Source organism: Pseudophryne corroboree, chromosome 1 (genome assembly GCF_028390025.1).
Source record: "Pseudophryne corroboree isolate aPseCor3 chromosome 1, aPseCor3.hap2, whole genome shotgun sequence".
Lineage (NCBI taxonomy): Eukaryota > Metazoa > Chordata > Amphibia > Anura > Myobatrachidae > Pseudophryne > Pseudophryne corroboree.
Genome location: NC_086444.1, coordinates 26,696,293 through 26,722,764, shown reverse-complemented (window position 1 = coordinate 26,722,764; position 26,472 = coordinate 26,696,293). Strand labels below are relative to the sequence as shown.

Sequence of the window (26,472 nt, the reverse complement as noted above, 5' to 3'; positions counted from 1 at the left end):
AAGGATTGTAGATCTACGTTCCATGCTGAATTAGGCCCTATATCCTAAGATAAAAATATATATTATCAATTAATTTGGAACCATGAGTAAGTGTAAACAGTTATTGTGTATTTTAATGAAAAAACTTTATTAGAAACAGAGGGGTATATTTACCAAAAGTCCATTTTGATCGGTTTTAATAGATTTCAGATCAATTAAAATCGATCTTAATCGATGTTGGGCTTCCAGGGCACATTTATTAACATTTATAAATTAATATTTAAAAAAATCATCTGTTAGTAAATGTGTGTTTTAGCCCTGCAAGCCCAACATGGATTTAAGATCAATTTTAATCAATCTGAAATCGATTGAAAGCGATCAAAATCGACCTTTAGTAAATTTGCCCCAGAGACATATCTATTATGCCTCCCTGGGATAAGAAGGATTTGAGCTTGTACTAAAAACTAATAGAAGAGTTCCAGAAAACACTGACCCCGAAGTGCCTGAGCACCAACCTTCCAATGTGAGGATTTCTGGAGAGTAATATGCGTGGTCCAATTGTGCTGTACCTCAGCCGATAACCAGCTTTGGGTGAAGCCACCTGTCTGGTTAGATGGTCGGAGTGCCACATCATTGACTCATGGCAGAACGTTGCAGACACTCAGTTTTATTTATGGAAGTGTGCGCCTGCAATGCAAATGCTGTTTTATTATTTCAGACACCAATTGCATAGTGAGCACGTGGACACGAGTCCATGATGGTTGCAGGTCTGGGTGTGCATCCTGGGGGTGTAGCATTTTGCCTCTTCCAGCGGGATGAGGGGAGTGGGTCAGGGCTCTCCTCGCTGATATTGCCCACATAAAAGAATTAGATGTTGCTCATAGGGAACAATATTTAGATGCGTTTCTAGGGGTGGAGAGGACACGTCTACAGTGACCACCCCTGCACGTGCCTTTTCCTCTCAGCCAAATTACTTGAATTTAACATCTAATCAGAGAAAGTAAAGATCAGGTCTTGGCATAGTCATTCGATAGGACATCTTCCAGGATATGGAATTGAACTGCACTCTAGTGCCTCATATGATAAAGACAGTTTTAAATCCTGTTTAAGCTCATAATTAATTTAAGGCATAAATAAGTATTTATGATATTAAAATGTAAATGATGCAAGGTAATCAACCTACAGTGATATGGAGACTGAAATTAAATGTACAATGTTTCCAGACTGTATGGGCCTAATTCAAAGTTGATTTCAAAACAACATTTTCCTCTAATGGGCAAAACCATGTGCACTGCAGGAGGGGGGGGGGGGCAGATATAACATGTGCAGAGAGAGTTAGATTTGGGTGGAGTGTGTTCAAACGGAATTCTAAATTGCGGTGCAAGAATAAAGCAGCCAGTATTTACACTGCACAGAAACAATATAACCCACCCAAATCTAACTCTCTGCACATGTTACATCTGCCCCACGTGCAGTGCACATGGTTTTGCCCATTAGAGGAAAATGTTTGCAATCAACTTTGAATTAGGCCCTGTATGGGCTATATTTACTACAGTGCAGGTTTGTAATTCCGGTTACATCTGATGAAACTGTTACCAACACTGAAACGCGTCACGCCATTCAGGATTTATGCTGCCAGTTTAGTATATCAGATCTTATATTATCACCAAAAACAGACCTGTTAGCAATCATCCACTCCGGATTTCCACATCCTTACCACTCTCATACCAGCTCCGGAGTGCATACATGGTCCTAGAGAGATTTCTACCAGCAAGTCTTAACACAGACATAATGGCTACAGCCCCCAGTGAATTACAAGATTTATGTTCTACTTTCATATAAACAGTACATTTCTTTACAATTCAGACTGATGGTATCATAATTTGAAAGGCAAAGCAATGGGCGGTAACTGGGAGGCGGCATGAAGTTGGAGTGTTGGGGGCATGTCAAACTAAGTGGCTGCATTCTCAGATGCACAGCTGCTTCCACATGGGACAGGCTCAGATAGAGATACTGCACCTGCGGTGGGGCACGTACTAAGTGTTGATGGAGCACACAGTGTGTGTCGATGGTAGACTTTGTAGAAGCACTGGAGGTGCCCCAGCGTACCAGGGGCTAAAAGTGGGTGTCTCGGGGCATGCACATTCAAGAGTATGCTAGCACACAAATGGAAGGCTGCAACTAACATTTGCATTAGGATGGCCATAGACCATCGACAACTTATAATCATCGATGGTTTTGTAGCAGATATGGAATACTTTTACCATAGATTCGGAGAACCAGATGGTTTCCCGTCATTGATGGCACAGAATAACACAATGGCAAAAGCCCCACCCTCTGGCTCTGATTGGCTGTCACTATTCCAGGAACTGGATGCTACCTTTCTCATTGCCCAGTACAGGTGTTACGTTAGTTCCCTTTAAAACAAATTCTTAGTACAAGAAATGACCTAAAGCCTCAGTCTGCGATAATGTGATCACCATTAGATCCTCTGGTATCATCAATGCCCAGCAATATGTATTTGGCTATCCAATAAAAGGCATATTTGATATCAGTTGCTTTCTTCCGCAAAATAAATGTTATCCCAAAGCTGCCAAGCGTTAACGACACGTTTAGGGAGCCCATGACTGTCATGGATTGCTGGGACTTGCAGTGTCAAAGTGGTTGTCGATCCTTAGCTGCAAACCCCAGGTAGGTTTGGGCATTGAAATTCAGTACAAGATAGAAGCCCATAACTCTGTTGCTCATTATGTTATGTATAGAGCACTTCATTAACCGCTCTGTATGTAATCATTGTACGGCGTTCAGAAAACAACCTGAACATCTCCAATAAAACAGAAAGTAATCAGGAGTACAAAGAGTCTCCTTGAATATTGCGGCACCTCCGAGTCACACATGGGTACTCGCAACAAAAAACGGAACATATTTTGTGAAAACAAGACATTATCAAGTGCTCAGTGCGAATGACTGGCCCAGCTGCCTGGCAGCTGCTGGTGCGTCGCTCCCCCCTTCCCAGCTCTGAACCTGGAGTCACGAGCAGCAGCTCGACGCATGTGAGCAGCCGGGGGGTGGGCGATGAGCGGAATGTTAATGATCCTCCCTGTACCCCCGAGTTCAGTTCTGAAGGGGGAAGTTCTGTCACTTCTACAGGTGCAACGCTGGATTCCTCCAAATTAAACTGTCTACAGATTGTCAGCAGAACCCAAATCTCTCCTCCACTCATTGCCCATGGTACTACAGGCGTGTGTCTGTGCATGCATGTGTGAAATTACTGGGAGAGCATTGCTCATCTGTCACTTTACAGGTGCACTAAATACAGCGTCTATCCTATCGTACGTATATCTGGCGGGTGTCCTCCCAGCCCTGCCCCAGTGCTTCCAGTGTGTGTCCGCTGCCAACAACAACAGAAAATTAATTATTAAGAAGACATTTGGAAGTTTTTAATAAAAAAAAAAAATCATTACATTTGAGGTTATTTTTTATTTTAATTTTTGTTGCACCCGAGCCACATTCTCCTTACGGAATCCTCCCATGGGTGTGAACTTTCCACCCGTCTTTTTTGAAAGTTGATTTTGCTCTTCTTTCATAATTAGTTGTTCTCCTTAATACATTATTACATGATATTAAATAGTAAAGCGGAGAGCGGTTTCCTGCCAGATTTTCCGGACTTGAGGTGAACGCAGAAGCGCACGCAGAAGCACCTAATAGCGGTCCCCTGTCTGCAACTTTATGCAAATGCCGATACAAACGCCTTCCCTTGTGTACATCCATGCAGCCGAACCTGCAAGACACCAACCTTCAGCATCTGTGCGTGCTGTAATATCGGTTGGTGCCATTGCAAAAACTCGCTCAGTTACGTGACCATCAGCATCGCGTGCTGCTGTGAATGAGGCCCGCTGCGCGTACAAACCTGTCATTCTCAAATGTCCATTATAAATTGTGCGAAAATGAGACTACTTGGTAATCATAGCCCATTTCACATTGTGAGGTATCAGTAAATGCACTTTAGGGGTCATTCTGAGTTGATCGCTCGCTAGCAGTTTTTATCAGCCATGCAAACGATATGCCGCCGCCCACTGGGAGTGTATTTTAGCTTAGCAGAAGTGCGAACGGTTGTATCGCAGAGCGGCTACAAAATTTTTTGTGTGTAGTTTCAGAGTAGCTCAAAACCTACTCAGCGCTTGCAATCACTTCAGACTATTCAGTTCCTGTTTTGACGTCACAAACCTGCCCAGCGTTTGCCCACCCACGCCTGCGTTTGTGCAATGTGCACGCGCGACGTACTTTCACAACGGCCGAAGTAGTTTCACACAAGGTCTAGCGATGCTTTTCAGTAGCAGTGCTGGCCGCAGAGTGATTGACAGGAAGGAGGCGTTTCTGGGTGTCAACTGACCGTTTTCAGGGAGTGATCGAAAAAACGCAGGCGTGCCAGGAAAAACGCAGGCGTGACTGGCCGAACGCAGGGCGTGTTTGTGACGTCAAATCCGGAACTAAACAGTCTGAAGTGATCGCAAGCTAGGAGTAGGTCTGGGGCTACTCTAAACCTGCACAGTTTTTTTTTTTTGCAGGCGCTCTGCGACATACAGCTAGCGAGCGATCAACTCGGAATGACCCCCCATGTGCACTGCAGGTGTGGCAGGTGTAACATGTGCAGAGAGAGTTAGATTTGTGTGGGTTATTTTGTTTCTGTGCAGGGTAAACACTGACTGCTTTATTTTTACACTGCAATGTAGATTTCAATTTGAACACACCCCACCTAAATCTAACTCTCTCTGCACACATTACATCTGCCCCACCTGCAGTGCACATGGTTTTGCCCATTAGCTAACAAATTTGCTGCTGCAATCAGATCTGAATTAGACCCAGTATATGCCTCTCTGTGTGAGTCTGCATGTGTTTTTGGGTCTAACCCTACTTTTCCTATATACAGTAAGTGCACCCCTTCCCTCCCCATTCCCTCCTCCCTAGTCACAACCAGACGCAAGTGTCAGTACCCAGCGTATCTACATACGTGCATACATGAGAACACCCAGAACCGAACTGGCAAACTGGTGTAATTCTAGCTCAATATCCTCTCCTAAACTTTCACGTCAATCGTGCAGGGAGATGACACCGAGGCTCAGTGCTGTACATAGGAATAATTGCATCTCACCCAGCGCTGAACAAAGCCGCCAATTTATCTGCTGATTACGCACTTTGTTGATAACTGTTTGTTGTGTTATTGACACAACCTGTTTATCACAATGAGATCCAGCTTCATTATCTCACAGAACAACAAGAGCATCTGGGAATTCCTCTCTGAGCCTCAATCCCGTCTTGCAGGACCCTCATGATCCGCTCCGCAGAGTGGGGCGAAGATTTCCCAGATCAGCCGAGATATTATTTTTTTTAACAATTATTTTGATATAAACAGCTCTGAACTTGAGTAGATTCATGTAAATGGGAAGCAGTGGGCCTTGTAATTAGATCTGTGTACACTTTAATAAATTGCAGAGAAACATCAAAGCCCGGATAGAAGGCTGCGGTCCTCTCTCTTCTCTTCTTCTGTTAATTGAACAGTTGATGTGTGGAAGGAAAGTGTTGGCTACGGAGGGGCACTATTTACAGCCCCACTGACAGCTGCACTGTGAAAATTAACAGGAACAGCGCTGCTGGTGTCACAGTTCCTCGCTGCTAGGGAGATACTTCAAATTAGAGCCTCATTATTTTTCTGATCTTGTTTCATTTTTTTTTTCTTTTTTTACAGATGAATCTGAGAAACACTCCTGTATTGAAGATTTTATCAGCAATGTGCTTTTATGGGGATGTGTTATGTGGAGGGGATTCCTGCAGCTTTTACAGGACTGTGAGGCATACTTGGCTACTCTCCCGGAATGGCCGGGAGGCTCCCTAAAATCGGGTGACCCTCCCGGCCCCCCGGAAGAGCAGGCAAGTCTCCCGATTTCAGGGGTCCCCCCTGCCCGGCCGTCCACTTAGCAAGTAAAATGGGCGGTCCGGGCAGGCGATGACGCGATTCTTGTTGAATTGCATCATCATAGTCACACCCCCTGCTGTATAATGCCGGTAATAGCGGCATTACACAGCGGGGGTGGGGCTTATATGGCGCGATCCTGCAGCCACGCCCCCATTCTGCCATGCCCCCATTCCGCATCTGACCCGCCCCCCTCTGCACGTTACGTCACTGCCCTCCCCCCTGCTGAGCCGACCTGGCTGCTCTCTCCCGGAGAGAGCAGCCTGAAAGTCGGCAAGTATGCTGTGAGGGTCATTCCGACTTGATCACTCGCTAGCAACTTTTTGCAGAGCAGCGATCAGATAGTCGCCGCCCACAGGGGAGTGTATTTTCGCTTTGCAAGTGTGCGAATGCCTGTGCAGCGGAGCGGTACAAAAACATTTTGTGCAGTTTCTGAGTAGCGCTGGACTTACTCAGCCGCTGCGATCACTTCAGTCTTTTTGGTCCCGCAATTGACGTCAGACACCCGCCCTGCAAATGCTTGGACACGCCTGCAAACACTCCCAGAAAACGGTCAGTTGACACCCATAAATGCCCTCTTTCTGTCAATCTCCTTGCGATCGGCTGTGTGAATGGATTCTTCGTTAAATCCATCGCCCAGCACCGATCCTCTTTGTACCCGTACGATGTGCCTGTGCATTTCGGTGCATATGCATGCGCAGTTTTACTGAGTTTTAACCTGATCGCAGCTCTGCAAAAAGTTGCTAGTGAGCGATCAACTCGGAATGACCCCCTGAGTTGCTTTCTGGGGGCAGCACGACTTGTAAGAATTTGAAAATCTGCTGCAGCTTTTGGCTCAGCCAAAGAGGCCAAATTGACCCTCTGTGCGGACAATCTATGAAGCTTGGCAATCACCACCTTCCATCGTACAACACTTTATTCAGAGCGGTGCGGTATATTAAATGCAGTGCTGGAACCATTTCCATTGCTTACTGCAGCTGAGCAGCAGCCCATTCTACTGTGATTATTCAGCAACTGTTTGCACCCACTTTCAGGTCTGTAAAAATGCCCGGAAGTCATAACAGAGATTCATTGCGCTTATACAGGCCGCCGCGCATGCTTGGAAGAGCAGGGAGGGCGCTATAGGAGAATGGTCTGCATTGCAAGCCTTGCTCCTGATGTTGCTCTTGGGCCTGCAGTGTTCAGCTCCTGATTAAAGGTTCCTCCTAAATCTGTTAAGTAACCAGTATGTTAACAAGACGACAAATGTTTTCTATCATTGCAATTTAACAATAACAGTGTGCCAGGTGATTGCTGAGCTGCCCATCAGTAGCTGCTGCCAATTGGTTGCCAGCGTGAAGAGGACTTAGGGGCTTGCTTTGCCTTACTGGCTCGTGTATGCGCAGTGGAACTGGAAACCCCCCCTGCGTTTGCCTATGATCCAGCGCTAAAGCGACTCCTAGGGGCCTGCTGTGCCTTGGTGCCTGGCGTATGCGCAGTGGAACTGGAAACCCCCCTGTGTTTACCTATGGTCCAGCGCTAAGATTACTCTTAGGGGCCTGCTGTGCCTTGGTGCCTGGCGTATGTGCAGTGTAACTGGAAACCCCCCCTGTGTTTGCCTATGGTCCAGCGCTAAGATTACTCTTAGGGGCCTGCTGTGCCTTGCTGCCTCGCGTATGCGCAGTGGAACAGGAAACCTGGACATGGGCGTACAGTTCAATTTTTGTGGAAATTGATGAATAACTACAAAATTTTAAAAAAGTATAAAAGAAAAAGAAATGGTGACAGCGATAAGAGGATCGTAGTGGTATGTGATGGCTGCAGGGAGGCTTCTGCTTTGGCAGTCGGGGCCACCGAGTCAGAGTATAGGCCCCTATGCTCTAGTGGGAGTTCGCACAGTTGTGGGGGCTTGGCCATGCCCAGCACTGATCCAAATGTGTGTTCCGCCTTGAAGCAGAAATGTGTGCCAATGGGAGGATGTTGCTCCGCCTCCCCGGCTGGCCCGAGCCGCACACAGGCCCGGATAATCTGTATCCACCCAACTTAGTGTCCCTACTTACAGTAACCCACTGTACTACAAGATCCAGCAATCACATACTGGGATATATTGATAATAACATGATACTGCATTATGGAATGTTGGACCCCCGGTGAAAGCCCTTTCTGGGGGGTTCTCACCCTTACAGGCAGCTGAATGCTAGCACATGCCAGGGCCACATAGCTGGGAGGGGTTCCTGTGATGACTTTACGGATTCACAAGTCTGCCATTGAAAGGCCTTGGGTAATGATCCATGATAGCGGCAGAGATTGAAGGTTACCGCTGTTGGATAAATAGAGCAGGTATCCCAATCACACAGGCAAAAAGCAGCAATTTCCTATATAGGAGGAAGCAGGGATAACAAAAAGACAGAGAAACGGGTTATCACTGCATGATAAATAGTTACACCTCTGCAGTGTATAAAATCTGACATTTATAATATAACAAGGCGGAGTCAGCTAGAATGTCATATGTTCCTGCATGTAAAAGAAAGTGTTACAGTAGAATTGTGTCTGCATACACCTGTCTTACTGTATATGTGTATTGTGCGCAGGCTGAGACCAGTAGTTACAATAGATCCGCCCAAGGCCATTTTGTTTTTCCGTTTTGCGAATCATCACGTGTAGCAGGAACATGGATGACTGGATATTTTCACTTCAGATTGGAGAGTAACGTGTCCCGGAGTGTCGCTAGCTATCAGAACCTCGCCCTGTAACGCAAGCAGCACACACGCAAATAACACTGCAGCATTCGTTAAACTGGAGCTTTACACTTATACCGTACAGCCAAATCTATGTAATTCATGCTGAATATGTGTGTATGGGATGCGGATACAATACCGCTTGTCAGGATCCTGGTGGTCACCGACGCCAAAATCCCAACTACCGGTGAAATTCTGCCGCCGGAATCCCGGCGCCACAGGCTTTTCTCCCTCTATGGGTGTACACGACACCCATAAAGTTAGAATATAACCGTGACCGCAGCATGGTGAGTGCAGCGAGCCCACTAGGGGCTTTCTAGTGCTCGCCTCGCGGACCGCATACCTGTGGCCGGAATCCCCCTGCCGGTATATGGATGGCCGCCAGTTTTTCATACTGATCCCATGTATACTAGTGGCAATGGCAATAGTAGAGTAATAGTATACAGGTGCGGTTTCAGTGTCAATACACAGCCCAGTACTTAACCAGTAGTGTCATTTATTTGAGCAGTAATCTGTTTGTGCAGCCGTACTCACTGTTACATACACTCAGTATCAGGATGGAGAATATGTGGGAGATGTTCTACGCCTTGGAGAGTGATAAAATGGAAAGAGATAAAGGGGTCTATTGATGAAGCAGTGAAAAGAGCGGAGAAGTGAGCCTGTGGAAAAGTTGCCCATGGCAACCAGTCAGCTGCTCCGTACAATTGAATAGTATGTAAATTATAAATGTTATTTCAATGCAACTTCTTCACTGGCTCACTTCTCTACACTTTTCACTGCTTCATGAATAGACCCCAAAGTACCAGCCAATCTGCTCCTAACTGCCATGTTACAGGCTGTGTTTGAAGAATGATAGTTGGGAGCTGATTGGCTGGCACTTTATCTCTCTCCACTTTAACACTCTCCAAGGCTTAGTACATCTCCCCCTATAGCTAAGAGACGCAGGTCATGTATGATGGTAGCGGTGCATACACAAAGGGTAGCTGTGGGGCTTGGTAGAAGCTAGACTCAGGATATCGCAGGGTCTCTGTTCTGCTGCACTCCAGCAGTGACAAGATAGTGCCGCCAGGTGTATGCACAGAAGAGCAAATGGCGGCCATCTTGGTACAGTATTTGAAGCCTCCCCAAAGGAACATCACGGAGACTGTGCAGCAGCACAATCCATGTCTATCCAATTCACAGACATGATTCTCAAGGAAAGTAGGTGGAGGGTGGGTGGGCTCAGGGTAGGCTGTGCGTAATTAGCGCACCGTTCTGCCGGTTTACAGAAGAAAGCCGCACAGCAAATATCAGCCCCTTTAGAGAGACTCATCATGGATGTTTCCAGTCAACAGACATCTATAAAATTCGATACCCCTTTGTCATGTTCACGCGTAACAACTGACTGGTAAAGGTTGTAAAATCGATGCTTTTCGTTTTATGTCTCATGAAGACAGACTGCCCAGGCCCCTTCTAGCTAGAACAGAGCGTGCCTTGCCCACAAGTTGAGTGTAAGGGGTAGATCTGCTCATGAGACGGGGTCTCCGTTCCCCGCGGCGGCCGAAGAGCCGTGACAGGATAACATGATCATTCCGTTCAGAGGCTGCAGCTTCACAGTTAATCTGCGTCACTGACAACTTCTGTTTTTGTGTAGACAGAAGCATTATTGCCATCTTATTTCAGTGGCGTTTCCTTAATTCCAGCTGTAAGAGGCACAGGACAGTTGTTCTCCGCCATGCCCATTGTTCTATAAATGAGATCATAAATCAGCTGTTGCTAGGCCGGAAATAAAGTGCCAGGCAGCCCGGCTCCCTGACAGGGGGTATGAATCATGCAGACACAAAGGATGGCCTTTTGGGGATGAAGTGTTCATCTGCGCTGTTTTCTCTCTCCAGTCACATCTTTGTAACGGGGCAGGCAGCTGGCAGGACAGCTAAAATCCCCTCAGGGACCTGGCGGGCCGCACTCTCTGTCTCTCTTCCCTCCAACTGTTTTGTGCCATAGAATTCATTACCTCCAAATGGGATAAGAGGGATAAACTGACAACCAGACTCACATCCCAGCTTCATACACAAGCAGCTAATTGGTTCTGTAATGTCTTTTTATGGGTCTGACGGTAAGGGGGCTAAATCAACAAAATAAAAAAATAAAAAAGATGAAAAGTCGGGTAGGCTTCAGAAACATGACAAGGATCCCCGGGGGCCACCGTCCTCTGAACAGAAATCTCACTTGGATGCGGTTGCAGCTTTGGAGTTGAAAAAAATGCTCAGAAAGCTTTTAACATTTTTAGTATTCAAATAGCATAAAAATGCAAACGTTTAAAAAAACAAAAAACGTTTGAGCTGTGGAGCGGCAATGATTTATTTATGCGTTTATGTGTTTTTATATGCATTTAACTTGGTGGGCTCTGCACGGTAAACCGAGGAAGAGGAATGGTGCAGATCCAAAGTGAGGAAAGCAGATATATTGGCGAACGAGCCGGGTAGAAATCCCATACTGCTCAACTCACCCCTCTGGTATTCCACAGTTATCAGGACTGGGGGAAAGCGCACAGGAAGTTGACTCCTACCTGCTTCCCAATCTGTCCCACAATGTTCATCCTCTGCTACTTGGAGGAAATCGGGGTTGTCATGAATATTTATCAAGCCCACCCAATGGTACCAAAGGGTACAAGGAGGTGCTTATGATTATTAGAGGTTGTCTTGACACCCAAAATACATACATCACGGTTGCAACTACTCCAGAATATCCAGAATGTTTGGCCATTCTGAGTAACCTGATCCAACGCTGAGTCTCTGGGTGCTATTCAATTATTTTCACCCTCTTGCACACCCATTCTATTTCTGCTGACGGGCATGGTATAATCATTTCAGCTCGCTACCCCAGGTAACCCTTTACGCAGTTAAACCTGATTACTATGGGTGTGATATGCGCTATAATGGGGATCACTTTAGAAAGGAGATTGGGCGTGATATATCATTTGAGAACTGCCCTTTGGACGCAGCAGCGGATAACAGAAGTCGGCAGTAGGAGTCTATTTACACAAGATACTGCTCCTGGGGCATTAGTATATTTTAGGACAGCTGCTGCATACAAGGGAGTAGCGGCTGTGCTAATCTATCCATCTTTGAATCAGGCCTATTGGCAATAGATGCAATGCCAGGACCAAATAAGTCCTTACACTTGATCTGTACCCGCCATGTCCTAACCTGACATATTTGGAGTGAAAGCTCTGTCTAGTCCGATGTAAGCCCCACGCCGATTAAGTCCGCAAACTGAAACTGCTGCACCAAAGCAGGACAGTTTGGAGTTCCGTTACTGCTGCTACTGTCAGATGTCAGTGGCTCTGCAGTGTAGGGAACAGACACAGACTGCTCTGTACAAATATACCATCAAACATCCCCATCAATCCAGCATTTTAGCATATAATACAATACCCCTTCTTGGATAGGAAGCTGTGGAGGGGGGAAGAATGAGCTGTAAGGGGTTAATATGGAATGGTGTGCTGCTCACGCAAGGACCCCGGTTGGAGGTGTGAGATGTGCTCTATACAAAAACGACTTTGTTCTTTCTGCAAAGTCAGTGAGGGGGCTGCCTGTGATCCATACTTATATTCTGCTGTGGTTAGAGCAGGACTGGAGGCCCATGCTGGGTAATTGAATATCAATAGGTGAGAAGGAAACTGGAAAAGCAACCTGTCACATGTAGGTGTGCTCAACAGCTCAATTCTCTGCCGCTGACAACTCAGGAAATGAGCTTTTCACTTGCATGAAGGAAATCGTCAAAAGGAAAATTAACCCATTATAGCAAATAACAATAACAGTGTAGTGTAGGTTTGTGAAGTACCAGGTACAACTATCTTACAATTACTCTCATTTGACAAAATTTATAATGTTCAGTTCCCAACATAAGGCAACAGTGTTTAGTCTCCCTTTCCTCCATACAGTGTCTTCTATCGACTCTGCTTCCTCCACATCTTCTTTCTCCATTTCCTCCATATCTTCCCTCCCCTCCTTCCATATCTTCTCTCTTCTCTACGTATATATTCTCTCTCCTTCCTCCATATCATCTCTCTTCTCTGATTCCTCCATATATTCTCTCTCCATTTCCTCCATATCATCTCTCTTCTCTGCTTCCTCCACATCTTCTCTCCCCTTCCTCCATATCTTCACTCTTCTCTACGTATATATTCTCTCTCCTTCCTCCATATCACCTCTCTTCTCTGATTCCTCCATATATTCTCTCTCCATTTCCTCCATATCTTCTCTCTTCTCTACGTATATATTATCTCTCCTTCCTCCATATCATCTCTCTTCTCTGATTCCTCCATATATTCTCTCTCCATTTCCTCCATATCTTCTCTCTTCTCTGCTTCCTCCACATCTTCTCTCCCCTTCCTCCATATCTTCACTCTTCTCTGCTTCCTAAGTATATATTCTTTCTCCTTCCTCCATATCATCTCTTCTCTGATTATTCCATATATGCTCTCTCCTCCCTCCATATCTTTTGTTCTCTGATTCCTACATCTCTTCTCTCTCCTCTCATACATGTATATCTAATCTCTACTCCCCTTCCTCCATACAGTATCTTCTATCTCCACTGCTTCCTCCACATCTTCTCTCTCCTTCCTCCATGTCGTCTCTCTTCTCTGATTCCTACATATATTCTCCCTTCTTCCTCCACATTTTCTCTTTCCTTCCTCCACATCTTCTCTCTTCTTCCTCCATATCTTCTCTCTTCTCTGATTCCTTCATATAGTCTCTCTCCTTCCTCCATATCATCTCTTCTCATTCATATCATCTCTCTCTTCTCATTCATCCTTCCTCAGTGACTTCTCACTTCTTTACTTTCTCCATATATTTTCTCTCCTCTGCTAACACATGATACCTCTCTTCTCTCCTTTCTCCATATTTACTCTCTTCTGTCCTTGCTCCATGTGTTCTCTCTTCTCTCCTTCCTCCATATCCTCCCTCGTCTCCCCTACCTCCACACCTTGTCTCTCCTCTCATTCCTCTATATCGTCTCTGTTCTCACTTTCCCCGCTATCTTCTGTCCTTCTGCCTTATCTTCTGACTACTCTCCTTCCTCCATATTTTCTCTCTTCTGTCCTTCCTCCACATTTTGTTTCCTTCCTCTATATCTGAAATTCTTTTATTTTCCCATCTTCCTTCTAGTAACCTACTCATGTTCTCTCTATGCACCCATCCTTTCAATCTTATTTCTATCTATCTTATAGTCTCCATGCACCATTCTTCCTATACCTCTTCTTTTTACTTTTCCTCTCCATGCTCCTTTGATCATATCCCACTTCCTTCTACTTCTCATCTTCTCCTCATGCACTCTCCACCATTTTCCTCCTTTTTTCACTTCTCACCTTTTCCCCAAGCCCCAACCATAGAAAGTCCTCTACTAGTGATGACTGTCATTGTCATTTGCAGGCAATAGCCTTCATCAGCGGCCTCCTTCGATGCTTCCCCATACTAATATTTCCTAAGGAAGCCTATTTTTCATGTACAGGATGGTTTTAGCAGGTGTGAATAGGGGAAAAAAATATTTTAAAATAGATTTTTCCTTTTGTTTTTTAACTTAAATTTTTATTTTTTTTCTACATTTGTTTTGCGTAATTTGGAACTTGAAGCTCCAGTCCAAGTTTCCAGTTTCAGTGTTCATGTGGGAACCAGGAATAAAGCTCATGCAACTACTGATTAATAACTGGCCGGTGTCTTGTTGCGGACAGTCAGTCAGGGTTATATCTGTAAAGCAGCAGGGTCCGACTCCTCTAGCAGCACAGAGTAGCAATGTGAGGTTCCTATCACACTATGAGAGGACTGTGGTGTCTCATCACCTCTACATGCATCAATATTCATGACTCCAACTTCATATTGTCTGCTTTCTGCCTCTTCACCTTCTCTACATGCGGCAAGTGTAGTCTACAAAGTATCATAGATAAATAAAGCATAATAAGCATTAAATACTATACAATGGAGGCTGAGATGAGAATACCCAGTGTTCCCCAATGGTAAATGTGTATGTATAAATATTGGCTGAGCATGTGGAACGGCTGCTACCACTGGGTAAAGGCAGCGGGAGCTCTTTCCTCACATTCACCTCCTTGTTAATGCATTCTCCTCTTTCTATAGTAAAACAAATGATCTTCATATGACTTTTTTTCATGTGGCTCTTTTTTATCCCTGACTGGATGCTGAATATTAATTACCAATAGAAGAAGGTTGTTGTCTTTTTTTTTCAGTATGTGAAATTGTATTGGCCAATTACACAACAATTACAGATAGTCAGTGTGATCATTAAAACCTCATCTTCCGTATTGAATCTCGCACTATACAGGTACAAGGACAAGAAGGACATTTAAAATTATCTGAGTTTTCATTAAATTATCAGGGAAGAGGCACTCAGTGGCGATTATAGGTAATGTACAGAGACTGTTATCAGCTCCCAGGGTGCCTCACCCCTCCTAATGTACTGTATAATGTCAGTTACTGTAGGAGCCAGGCTCCCCCGTTCTGGCAAAGTACACCCTGCGGGCTTACCAAATGGCCTATATTTACCTGGCGATTCAGTAGCATTAATGTAGAATTAAAAGTGAATTACTGTTACCGAAAAAAACATTATGATAGTATTAGTAGGGCAATACTTTTATCGTCACTACTGTATGTGCATTATGCGATGGAGCAGCCTTTATTGCAGCACTTGCAGGGGCAAACGCAGGATTTGCATGGGGGGGGTTTCCAGAACTGGGTGGAGCCAATCACGGGGGTGGGGACTGAGGCGACCCAGTATATGCTAGGTCCGTAAAACTAGTGTGTCTGTGTGTGTATATATATATATATATATATATATATATATATCTACACATATATATACCATATATACACCTATATATATATATATATATATATATATATATATACATACATATACACATATACATAGCATATTAAACATGCATACACATATATATATATATATATATACATACAGTACACGTATATATACAAATGTATATATATCGTGTGTGTGTGTTTATGTGTATGTATGTATATATATATGTGTATATATGTATGCACATGGATATATATGTACTATAATTAAAATAAAGTAAACTTTTATTAAGCACTTACAAGTGCCACCAGGAAGACAGCAGACTGCAGAGGACGCTAGACAGCCATTAATAATGGGCCTAATTCTGAGTTGATCGCAGCAGGAAATTATTTAGCAGTTGGGCAAAACCATGTGCACTGCAGGGGGGACAGATATAACATGTGCAGAGAGAGTTAGATTTGGGTGGGTTATTTGTTTCTGTGCAGGGTAAATACTGGCTGCTTTATTTTTACACTGCAATTTAGATTGTAGATTGAACTCACCACACCCAAATCTATCTCTCTCTGCACATGTTATATCTGCCCCCCCTGCAGTGCACATGGTTTTGCCCAACTGCTAAAAAATTTCCTGCTGCGATCAACTTGGAATTACCCCCAATACTCATGCAGCAAAAAAAAAAAAAAAAAATATATATATATATATATATATATATTATTATTTTTTTGGTGGAGGGGGGGTTTCTGGGTGCTCAGAAACCTCCCCCTGTATGCGCCACTGACTTGGAGCACAATATTTATCTTGTTGATGGCACGGGTAGGTCTATTGTACGTATACTCCATTGTAGTTGCAGGGTGTGCAATAAAACCTGTTCTGAATGCACATTTAAAAAATATTCATGGGATCGGAGGGATCCCAGGATTTAGGCCTAAAATTGGCTGGGATTCAATCCAGGGATTTGAGCTTCCAATCCTGGGGATTTCGGGATTAGAAAGCCCCCTTGTTTTTTCAATGCCAGGCAACTTTGAGCATCCTCAGGAGGCTCAGACACTGCCCAGCTCCCTCCTGCCGGCTCCCCCTGCCCCCATCTGTGCGCACTGAGCAGCATGACGTGAAGTCAGAGGTCACACTGCGCAGTTTGACGCCGGCCACCCTCGCTGCCCGGACCACACCTCGCCGCCCACCAAGTGAACCCACCCGCACTTCCAGAGGATGGTGAATAGTTCTGTGTGCTGAGCGGGTCCGGGAAGAGGGGGGTGGGGGGGGCGGGGGCATTGAAGATTTTCATTTTAAAATCTTCAACTCAATCCCAGGTATCTCGGGAATCCCGTAATTGATCATTTTTCAATCCCTATACCCAGGATTGAAAAAAAATGCCGGAATTGGCCTCCCTAGTTAGCACCCATTAGATCTTCTCGTACCCCAATGGAAAGGTTTCTTGAGGCACACACCAGAAGTGGTCCATTGGTCATTTAAGTCAACACTGGTTCTTTATAGGCTGCCCACTGAGTTACAGACGGAGCCACACTAATCGTGGCTCCGTTTGTGCCGGGGCGCGCCCGCCCCGGCGCACCAATCACCACGTCTTGGGCACACACGCATCCATGACACACCCCATTCACTAGAATGGGAGTGTCTCTGCACTCCCGTAGCAGGGCTAAGCGCCGGATCGCCTAGTCCGGGAGTGCACGTATGCTCCACGTGTACATCACCGGAATGCAATTCTTAAGACCATTTTGTGTATCGATGCGGATAATAGCCTGCGATTTTACAGAAAGTTATCATAGCTCTGCACAGGAGAATGTCTCAAGGTGCAGTATCTAGGGGGAGATGTATCAAACCTTGGAGAAAGATAAAGTGGAGTGAGATAAAGTACCAACCAATCAGCTCCTAGCTGCTGTTTTTAAAACACAGCCTGTAACATGGCAGCTAGATGCTGAGTGGCGGGTACATTATCTCTCTCCACTTTAATAACTCTCCCCCCCAGTCTGGAATAGTTTATTTAAGCTTGACAACTGCTGAATGCCTGAATCCTTGATGTTTACATGTAAAGGATATAATTGAATAGCTCTTGTAGTTCAGGGTGCAGGCTATAAAACCAGAGTAAGGGGGAAACGCAAGAGGCTGCACATTTTCTGCAAAAATTGTGACATGGGCCCTCATTCCGAGTTGTTCGCTCGCAAGGCGATTTTAGCAGAGTTACACACGCTAAGCCTACGCCTACTGGGAGTGAATCTTAGCTTCTTAAAATTGCGAACGATGTATTCGCAATATTGCGATTACAAACTACTTAGCAGTTTCAGAGTAGCTTCAGACTTACTCGGCATCTGCGATCAGTTCACTGCTTGTCGTTCCTGGTTTGACGTCATAAACACACCCAGCGTTCGCCCAGACACTCCCCCGTTTCTCCGGCCACTCCTGCGTTTTTTCCGGAAACGGTAGCGTTTTTATCCACACGCCCATAAAACGCCGTGTTTCCGCCCAGTAACACCCATTTCCTGTCAATCACACTACGATCGCCGGAGCGAAGAAAAAGCCGTGAGTAAAAAAACTATCTTCATAGCAAAATTACTTGGCGCAGTCGCAGTGCGAACATTGCGCATGCGTACTAAGCAGAAAAACGCTGCGATGCGAAGAAAATTACCGAGCGAACGACTCGGAATGAGGGCCATGATTCCAGTGATTTTCCCCTAATTCACCAGATGCAATAGGAGACAATTTTAAGTCTAAGGGGTCTATTTACTAAGCCTTGAATGGAGATAAAATCAATGGAGATAAAGTACCAGCCAATCAGCTCCTAACTGTCATGTGACAGGCTGGGTTTGAAAAATGACAGTTAGGAGCCGATTGGTTGGTATTTTATCTCCAGCGACTTTAGCTACAGCCACGGCTTAGTAAATAGACCCCTTAGACCGGTATCAAATTGCCGGAGGTATTTTACTGCACAGCAAAAACAGGCTAAAATAGCTCAATAGTATATCGGCCTGTCCAATTACAGGGTGTTTTTATAGTTTATACCATGCGGTAAATGACCCGTTTTCGGCGATAACACATAGGATGCGATCCGGGATAAGTTCCCGGACACATGAGTTATCACGCAGAAATGGGTTCCGGGGGAATCCATTAACTACAGTAATTTACCGTGGTTGATTGGATATCCCTCTAAGGGGGACATTTACTAAGCAGTGATAAAAGCGGAGAAGCGAGCCAGTGGAGAAATTTCCCCATCAACCAATCAGCAGCTCTGTATCATTTTATAGTAAGCAAATTATAGATGTTTCTTCAGTGCTGATTGGTTGCCATGGGCAACTTCTCCACTGGCTCACATCTCCGCTCTTATCACTGATTAGTAAATGTCGCCCTTAGTTTGGAAATCAACGGCGAGTTTCAGCGATTCATGGCAGGGTAAGAAATTAAAAACTCACCGGAGACTGGCTGAAAACTGAGCTGAAAGTTACTCTGGCCGGATAGACGGCTCAAACGACATCCATTCTGCGTTCTCTGTCCTTGCAGAACACAATTAGGAGCCACATTAAATCTATGTATTGCTTTGTCATTATTTAATACTCAATTAGGGGGCCCCCCAAATAATAAAAATATTGATGAGCCATAATTATTTAAAGATTTTATTATTTGGGGCTATAATGTTTACAAATAATAACATTCAAAATGATACAGACCATAATATTTTTGTGTTTATTAATTACGGTAACGATGGAAGGGCATTCGTATTGGTACTTTCAGCGTTTGTTCCAAATTGGTGCATCTCTCATCAATTATTTAATACTGTATAGTCCAATTAACATAAACATTATTGTTTGCATAAATTTAAATGTTATTATTTGTAAACATTATTGCCCCAAATAATAAAATAATTATGGATCATCAACATTTTTATTATTTTGGGGCCCTTAACTGAGTATTAAACAATGACAAAGTAATACATGAGTTTTATGTGACTCTTTACTATGCATTGCCAGGACGGATAGATAGATAGATAGATAGATAGATAGATAGATAGATAGATAGATAGATAGATAGATAGATAGATAGATAGATAGATAATGCTTTGTTACATTTGACCCATTAATGATAGATAGATAGATAGATAGATAGATAGATAATGCTTTGTTACATTTGGCCCATTAATGATAGATAGATAGATAGATAGATAGATAGATAGATAGATAGATAGATAGATAGATAGATAGATAATGCTTTATTACATTTGGCCGATAGATAGATAGATAGATAGATAGATAGATAGATAGATAGATAGATAGATAGATAGATAGATAGATAGATAGATAATGCTTTATTACATTTGGCCGATAGATAGATAGATAGATAGATAGATAGATAGATAGATAGATAGATAGATAGATAAATAGATAGATAGATAATGCTTTGTTGCATTTGGCCCATTAATGATAGATAGATAGATAGATAGATAGATAGATAGATAGATAGATAGATAGATAGATAGATAGATAGAATAGATAATGCTTTGATACATCTGGAGAAAAAAAGAAAGTTATTTATATAGCGCACACATATTCCGCAGCGCTTTACAGAGAATATTTGCCCAGTCACATCAGTCCCTGCCCCAGTGGAGCTTACAATCTGTATTCCCTACCACATGTTCACACATTCACACTAGGGTTAATTTTGTTGGGAGCCAATTAACCTACCAGAATATTTTTGGATTATTGGAGGAAACCGGAGAACCCGGAGGAAACCCATGCAAGCACGGGGAGAATATACAAACTCCACACAGTTAGAGCCATGGTGGGAATCAAACCCATTGCCTCAGTGCTGTTAGGCAGTAATGCTAACCATTACACCATCCGTACTGATTGATAGATCTATCGATCGATCTTTATCAAGCCATTCAAATATAGTTGATAAACAAATATATTTGGAATGCAAAAGAACATTTCACCTTTATTGTTTACACATTATTGTACTGAGGCCCTACCAATGGATATACAACATTTTGGAAAAAGATTATGAGCTCCGTATACTGTAACTCACATACGGGCAGGCAAGAGAAACACAAAACAATCGGCCCATCAAAAAAAACAGGTACTTTTAAAATGAACATTAAGAAACTGCTTCTGATCTGAAGTGCCTGAGCCAGCATCCACTGTATAATTCTCACTCCGCTGTAACGAGACTACGGTCATTACATCCAGCTTAGTGGATAGCTCAGCGGATCACGGTTAATTAAATAAGCGTTGCAGTCTAATTAGGGCTGGGAAGGCTGAAACTTAGCAGGAAATGTATGCATTAAAAATATTCCTTTGTCGATGAGGTGCAATTAAGGCACTGATCAATAACAACATAATGCCTTTTCAAAAAATGTGACTTGTTCCCCCTGGTGACATCAAAGTACACGTGTGTTTCATTAATTTATAATTAGGTTCCCTGGTCAATATACAAATATTCTCTTTTAGTATCACAATTGGCCAAAGCTGATTATTTGCCGGTAGCTGCAAAATAAAAACTAGATGAAGTTTGTTTTAGAAGATTACATTTGGATTCTTAAACAAATTGCCATATTGGTTTGTTTGCTGTAGATGTGGGTGGAAAAGTAATTTAGCTGTCTTTATGATGTCCCCCTTTTACCCCCCACCCCCCCCCCCCCCCAACTAAAACTGCACCTAGGTTTGCAGAGCTGGTGTAATATCTGTAGTGACTTACGGCCTGATTCCTTTTTGGTTGCAAGAGCAAAAGCAAATACCTCGAACAAGCAAAGAGTTTTGTATGAGTCAGATCTCCAGCAGATTTCAGCTTGGTGAAATGGGTGGTTAGCGTGCAGATGATATACCAGTGCAAGGTAGTAAGGGGGTAATTCAGACCTGATCGCAGCAGCAAAATTATGTGTACTGCAGGGGGCAGATATAACATATACAGAGAGAGTTAGATTTGGGTGGGTTATTTTGTTTCTGTGCAGGGTAAATACTGGCTGCTTTATTGTTACACTGCAATTTAGATTGCAGATTGAACACACCCCACCCAAATCTAACTCTCTCTGCACATGTTATATCTGCCCCCCCCCCCTGCAGTGCACATGGTTTTGCCCATCTGCTAACAAATTTGCTGCTGCGATCAGGCTGAATTAGGCCCTCAATCCGGCTGCTCGCTGCCATATTTTTGATCGGAGCGGCTGTGTGTAACGTCACGCAACCTCCCTGATCACGTCCACACCACACCCCCCGTTTGGAAGCCAACGCCCCTGTTTCCCTGCCGCCACCCCCACAACTCTCCGAGTCCACCTCGGAAACGTAGCGTTGCCGCCCCCTTCCGTCCCGCGAACGCCTCTGCCGGTCAATCAGGCAGAGGCGTTCGTATTTACAGTAAATGCGGGCTCTACCGCAGATTGGGCCCTGTGCATGCACCCGCTGAACGCAAAAATTCTGGTAGGATTGCGATTTTCCCTTAGGCCCTAAATGTGGTATATGTCGCATTGTACGTTCAACCATTTTAGAGCGTACAAGTCATTAAATAAACCTTAATTTTTTTCTCTTGTCTAAAATAATGCCCAGTTTAGAGCAACAATGCGGCCGTACTGCACGCCTGTTCCTGCACCAAATCAGCCATATTATCCTCACATGTACAGCGTGCATACTGACGGAGATCTAGATTCATTTGCGCAAACTGCGGCTGTTTCTGCCCGAGCTTCGGCTGTATCCCCCTGCATAAAATGCTGCGTTATCTCACTGATCTTGTTATGGCTCCGAATTTCGTATTATGAGATGCAGAAATATATATTTCAATATTATTTTTTTTATATTTTCCCCCGAGTATTACGGTTGTGTCACATTTTGTAATGTAATAACATATGAAGTATTGACTGTCTTACACCATTGCTAGATTTGCAATGCAAAAAAATAACTAGGCTACAGGAGAACATGTGTTTATCATGCTGTATGTGTTACTACTGCTGTGTTTTAGAAAATAATATTTTTATACTTTTTCTGTCCCCTAGGGGGCGTCCTCGAGCTTGGTGGTGAAGTTTGCTGACACAGACAAAGAACGTACAATGAGGCGCATGCAGCAAATGGCCGGGCAGATGGGAATGTTTAACCCCATGGCAATCCAGTTCGGGGCCTACGGTGCTTACGCTCAAGCAGTAAGTTTATAAAGCCCAGTTTAACATTATTATGGGTGTAATGAGAGAATGGTGGTCATTCCGAGTTGTTCGCTAGCTGCATTCGTTCGCTGTGCAGCGATGAGGCAAAAAAAGGCACTTCTGCGCATGCGTATGCAGCGCAATGCGTATGCAGCGCAATGCGCACGCGCGTCGTACTATTACAACGAACGATGTAGTTTCACACAAGGTCTAGCGAAGCTTTTCAGTCGCACTGCTGGCCGCAGAGTGATTGACAGGAAGAGGGCGTTTCCGGGTGTCAACTGACCGTTTTCAGGGAGTGTTCGAAAAAATGTAGGCGTGCCAGGAAAAACGCAGGCGTGGCTGGGCGAACGTAGGGCGTGTTCGTGACGTCAAAACAGGAACTGAATAGTCTGAAGTGATCGCAAGCGCTGAGTAGGTTTTGAGCTACTCTGAAACTGCACAAAAATATTTTGTAGCCGCTCTGCGTTCCTTTCGTTCGCACTTCTGCTAAGCTAAAATACACTCCCAGTGGGAGGCGGCATAGCGTTTGCACGGCTGCTAAAAACAGCTAGCGAGCGAACAACTCGGAATGACCAACCATGTACTATAATACACATTGTCAGGCATAACCAACGTTAATGACATGAGACTGCAAAAAAAATGGCGACATTAAACTGTAATATATAAAAACTACACACACATATGTGTGTGTATGTGTGTGTGTGTGTGTGTGTGTGTGTGGCCCACCAGATCTTAGACCTATTCGCTACGGCAATCTAATTGTTGGGGTGCCAGTATCGGTCATGTGACCACCGGGAACCCGACCACTGATATATTGTATCACACCCCTCAGATGGCGCTATGCCATTTTTCAGTAGACATACATTTGCACCCATGATGGTTTTTTAATTATGTTGAGCGGTCTGACACGACAGAAAGTAGCAGATTGCAAGTACATTTGACAACGTAACTGCCCTCCGCACCCCCACCCCCCCCCAGTTTATTAGTAAACCTGCTCGTGCCTGGGTAGTAAACCAGAGAGTGTACTTCTTGCAGCCTGCTTCTGCTTCTCAGTATTTGAATGCAGGAAGAGAAGATAATCAGGAGAGTGCTCGGCTGGTGCATCACATACGGCTGTGAACAGGACATTAACAGAATGTTATATTTAAGAATACGAACATGTTATTTTACTAGGTATATTTTTTTGGTCCCACTGTGGGAAATAGCCCCCCTGTTATACAGTATACGTGTTGTGCCTATCAGTGAATAATATATCTAAGCTTGATATGTTACTTACAGATGCATATGACATGTTTATACATGAATATTATCAATATGGTATTATGCTGTGCAATGTGTTGTTAATGTGTTGTTTTACTGTGATATGTGTTTTAAGAATGCATGGGTAGAGGACATCCCCCTCCCGCTGGAATGTGTGTCCAGTAGGGATGGAAATCCGTGGTCAACATCGATGGTACCATTGATGGGTAACCTAGAGGGCATGAAACCATCTGCAAGGGAATAATCTATGGTTTTACCCACCGATGGTCACCCCATTTTCGGTAGGCTGTGGGATAATAATAGCCTGGGGGTGGAGCCTCACAGGAGTGTCAGGGGCGGAGCTTAGCTCCATGTCTCGGCACTTTGTAAGAAAAATATTAATTGCTTGTGTGTCATCGATGGTGGGAAACCATCTGGTTCTCCCCCATCGACCCTGACTGCCCCACTTACCTCCTGACCACAAGTGTCCATCAACCACGGAATGTCATTGGGTTCCTCCCTCATGCAATACCTACATCCAGTATAATTAGCATTAAGTGGAAAACACCTTTGAGGTTTCAGAATTGAAATATACCCATCACCTATACACCGTGGCTGCAGCACAATTGACTTCAATTTCAGGGAGACTCATGCATTTCAGTGAGATGTCCTGCACTTCAGTGAGAGCTGGTCACCCTCCTGGATCCCAGCCACGTCCCCAGTGTTCCAGCGAATTTGGGGGCTTAGGTATCTATTTACTAAGCTTTTAAGAGAGACAAAGTAGAGAGAGATAAACTACCAACCAACCATTTTTCAAACATAGCCTATCACATGACAATAGCGGATTGGCTGTTACTTTGTATCTCTCCACTTTATGACTGTCCAAGTGTTAGTAAACAGATTCCTAGATGAGACATCCTGCAGTAAATCATCATGACCCCATCCTCTGCAGCCCAATGCTGCAAATTACGATGTTCCACGGCAGAAGAGGGGGGTTGGGGATGCAGTGTTGCAGTGATCAGATTTATAGCACCAGGTCAACTGCACCTCCCACTTCTACCTCCCCTCCGGAAACTTCCAAGTACTGGCACGTGTAGGCTGCAGCCATTTTATGGGATACAGTCCATATATGGTAATGCACTGGTCTGTGCTAAGACTGGCATGCGCAGTGGGAGTGGCTTGCACTGCCATAACAATGGGTCTAATTCATGTTTGTACGCAAATGCAATTGCCATTTTCTAGGCTACGGAGCTGCGAATATTAGCAAATGAATCTGCCGCCCGGAAGTGGAAAGAGCCGCCCACCGGAGCAATCATAAATTCATTCGCAGTTACGTACACATTCGCAGCGTATATGCAAAAACAAGAAAAACACTGGAGAAAGTGTTGGTTTATGCCTATCGTCTCAGACGCCATGTTTTTGCACGTACGAGCTCACAGCCGTCAACAGATACACGCGCCCCCGAAATGCAATCCCGCTCGCATGAGGTATTACACATGGTAAAAGCAGTACAGGGCAGGGCCCAGACGCAGCATACAACTGTTCCATAAGATACTAGTAAACCAGTATTCCCGAAAAGGAAGCCTACGGAACCAATTCACTAGGAATTAGCGGCATCACTGAGGCATGAGCTACTTCAGTATGCAGGTGACAGATGCACTTGGAATCAGGGTGGTTCCTCTGGCTCCCCGATGTAATGTGACACGTAGATTATAATGTTTGAACCTGTCTCATTCGCTATTGGAGCAGAAATATCAGTCTGAAAGCCGCAGTGAATCTCTCATTTACAGCTCGTGAAGGGTTATTGCTTTTCAGAGAACTTTGTTTACAAATCCCGGGGACAGAGAGTACATTGGAAATGATTTGATCCTCTTCGGAATGACATGAAGTGACTTCACATTGAGAAGTAAACCTTCCCCTCAAGATCATTACACGGGGAGGCATCAAGCTGCATTAGCAGGCCAGTGTCTGACTCTTCTAGCAAGCAAATAGAATGTGATAAGCTAAAACACAGCCATCCCCCAGAGAGGGGGCTCTCCGCATTCCTAACTAGTTGTGTCAGAACTTTACCCATGCAGTCTGTGTCTCCAGACGTCCCCGGGCCTTGTGCTATTTACTGTCGCTCACAGCGGTTGCCGGCTTCAGGAGGAATTGGGGCCATTTTGAGGCTAAAATTAATAAGCCTAATAATTAAGTGTGTCAGTGCCCTAATATCGGAGCAGTACACTGTACTGGAGGGTGTCACCGACCGGCTGGCACAGCAAGTTGGCCGAGTGCACCTTATGTGACTCCATGGGGTAAATTTACTAAGATGGGAGTTCTATTTAAGATGGGATGTTGCCCATGGCAACCAATCAGATTCTACTTCTCATTTATCTAGCACTTTCTAGAAGATAATTCCTGAAATCTGATTGGTTGCTATTGGCAACATCCCATCTTAAATAGAACTCCCATCTTAGTAAATTTACCCCCATGATTGTAGAGTTTTTTCACCCTTCAGCATTAGAGAAACCATGCCTTTCATTTTGCATTGGGTTTCAAAGTTTTACGTTTCACTGAGAGCACTTTGCTTTAAGGGTTACTAATATTACCCACACAAAACCATACCACAC

General features: G+C 44.3%; 1 protein-coding gene across 12 annotated transcripts in view; it reads left to right on the top strand.

Moving 5' to 3' along the window:
- CELF4 (CUGBP Elav-like family member 4) overlaps positions 1 to 26,472 on the top strand; it is a 1,208,497-nt gene that overhangs the window by 1,052,304 nt on the left and 129,721 nt on the right. For all 12 annotated transcript variants that reach the window (XR_010243565.1, XM_063958143.1, XM_063958153.1 and 9 more), the window contains exon 6: positions 22,475 to 22,618. Coding sequence is in view for 11 of the 12 variants with exons in the window: in XM_063958143.1 (XP_063814213.1) it covers positions 22,475 to 22,618 (144 nt within the window). In the remaining variant the exon portion in view is untranslated. The remainder of the gene's footprint in view (positions 1 to 22,474; positions 22,619 to 26,472) is intronic.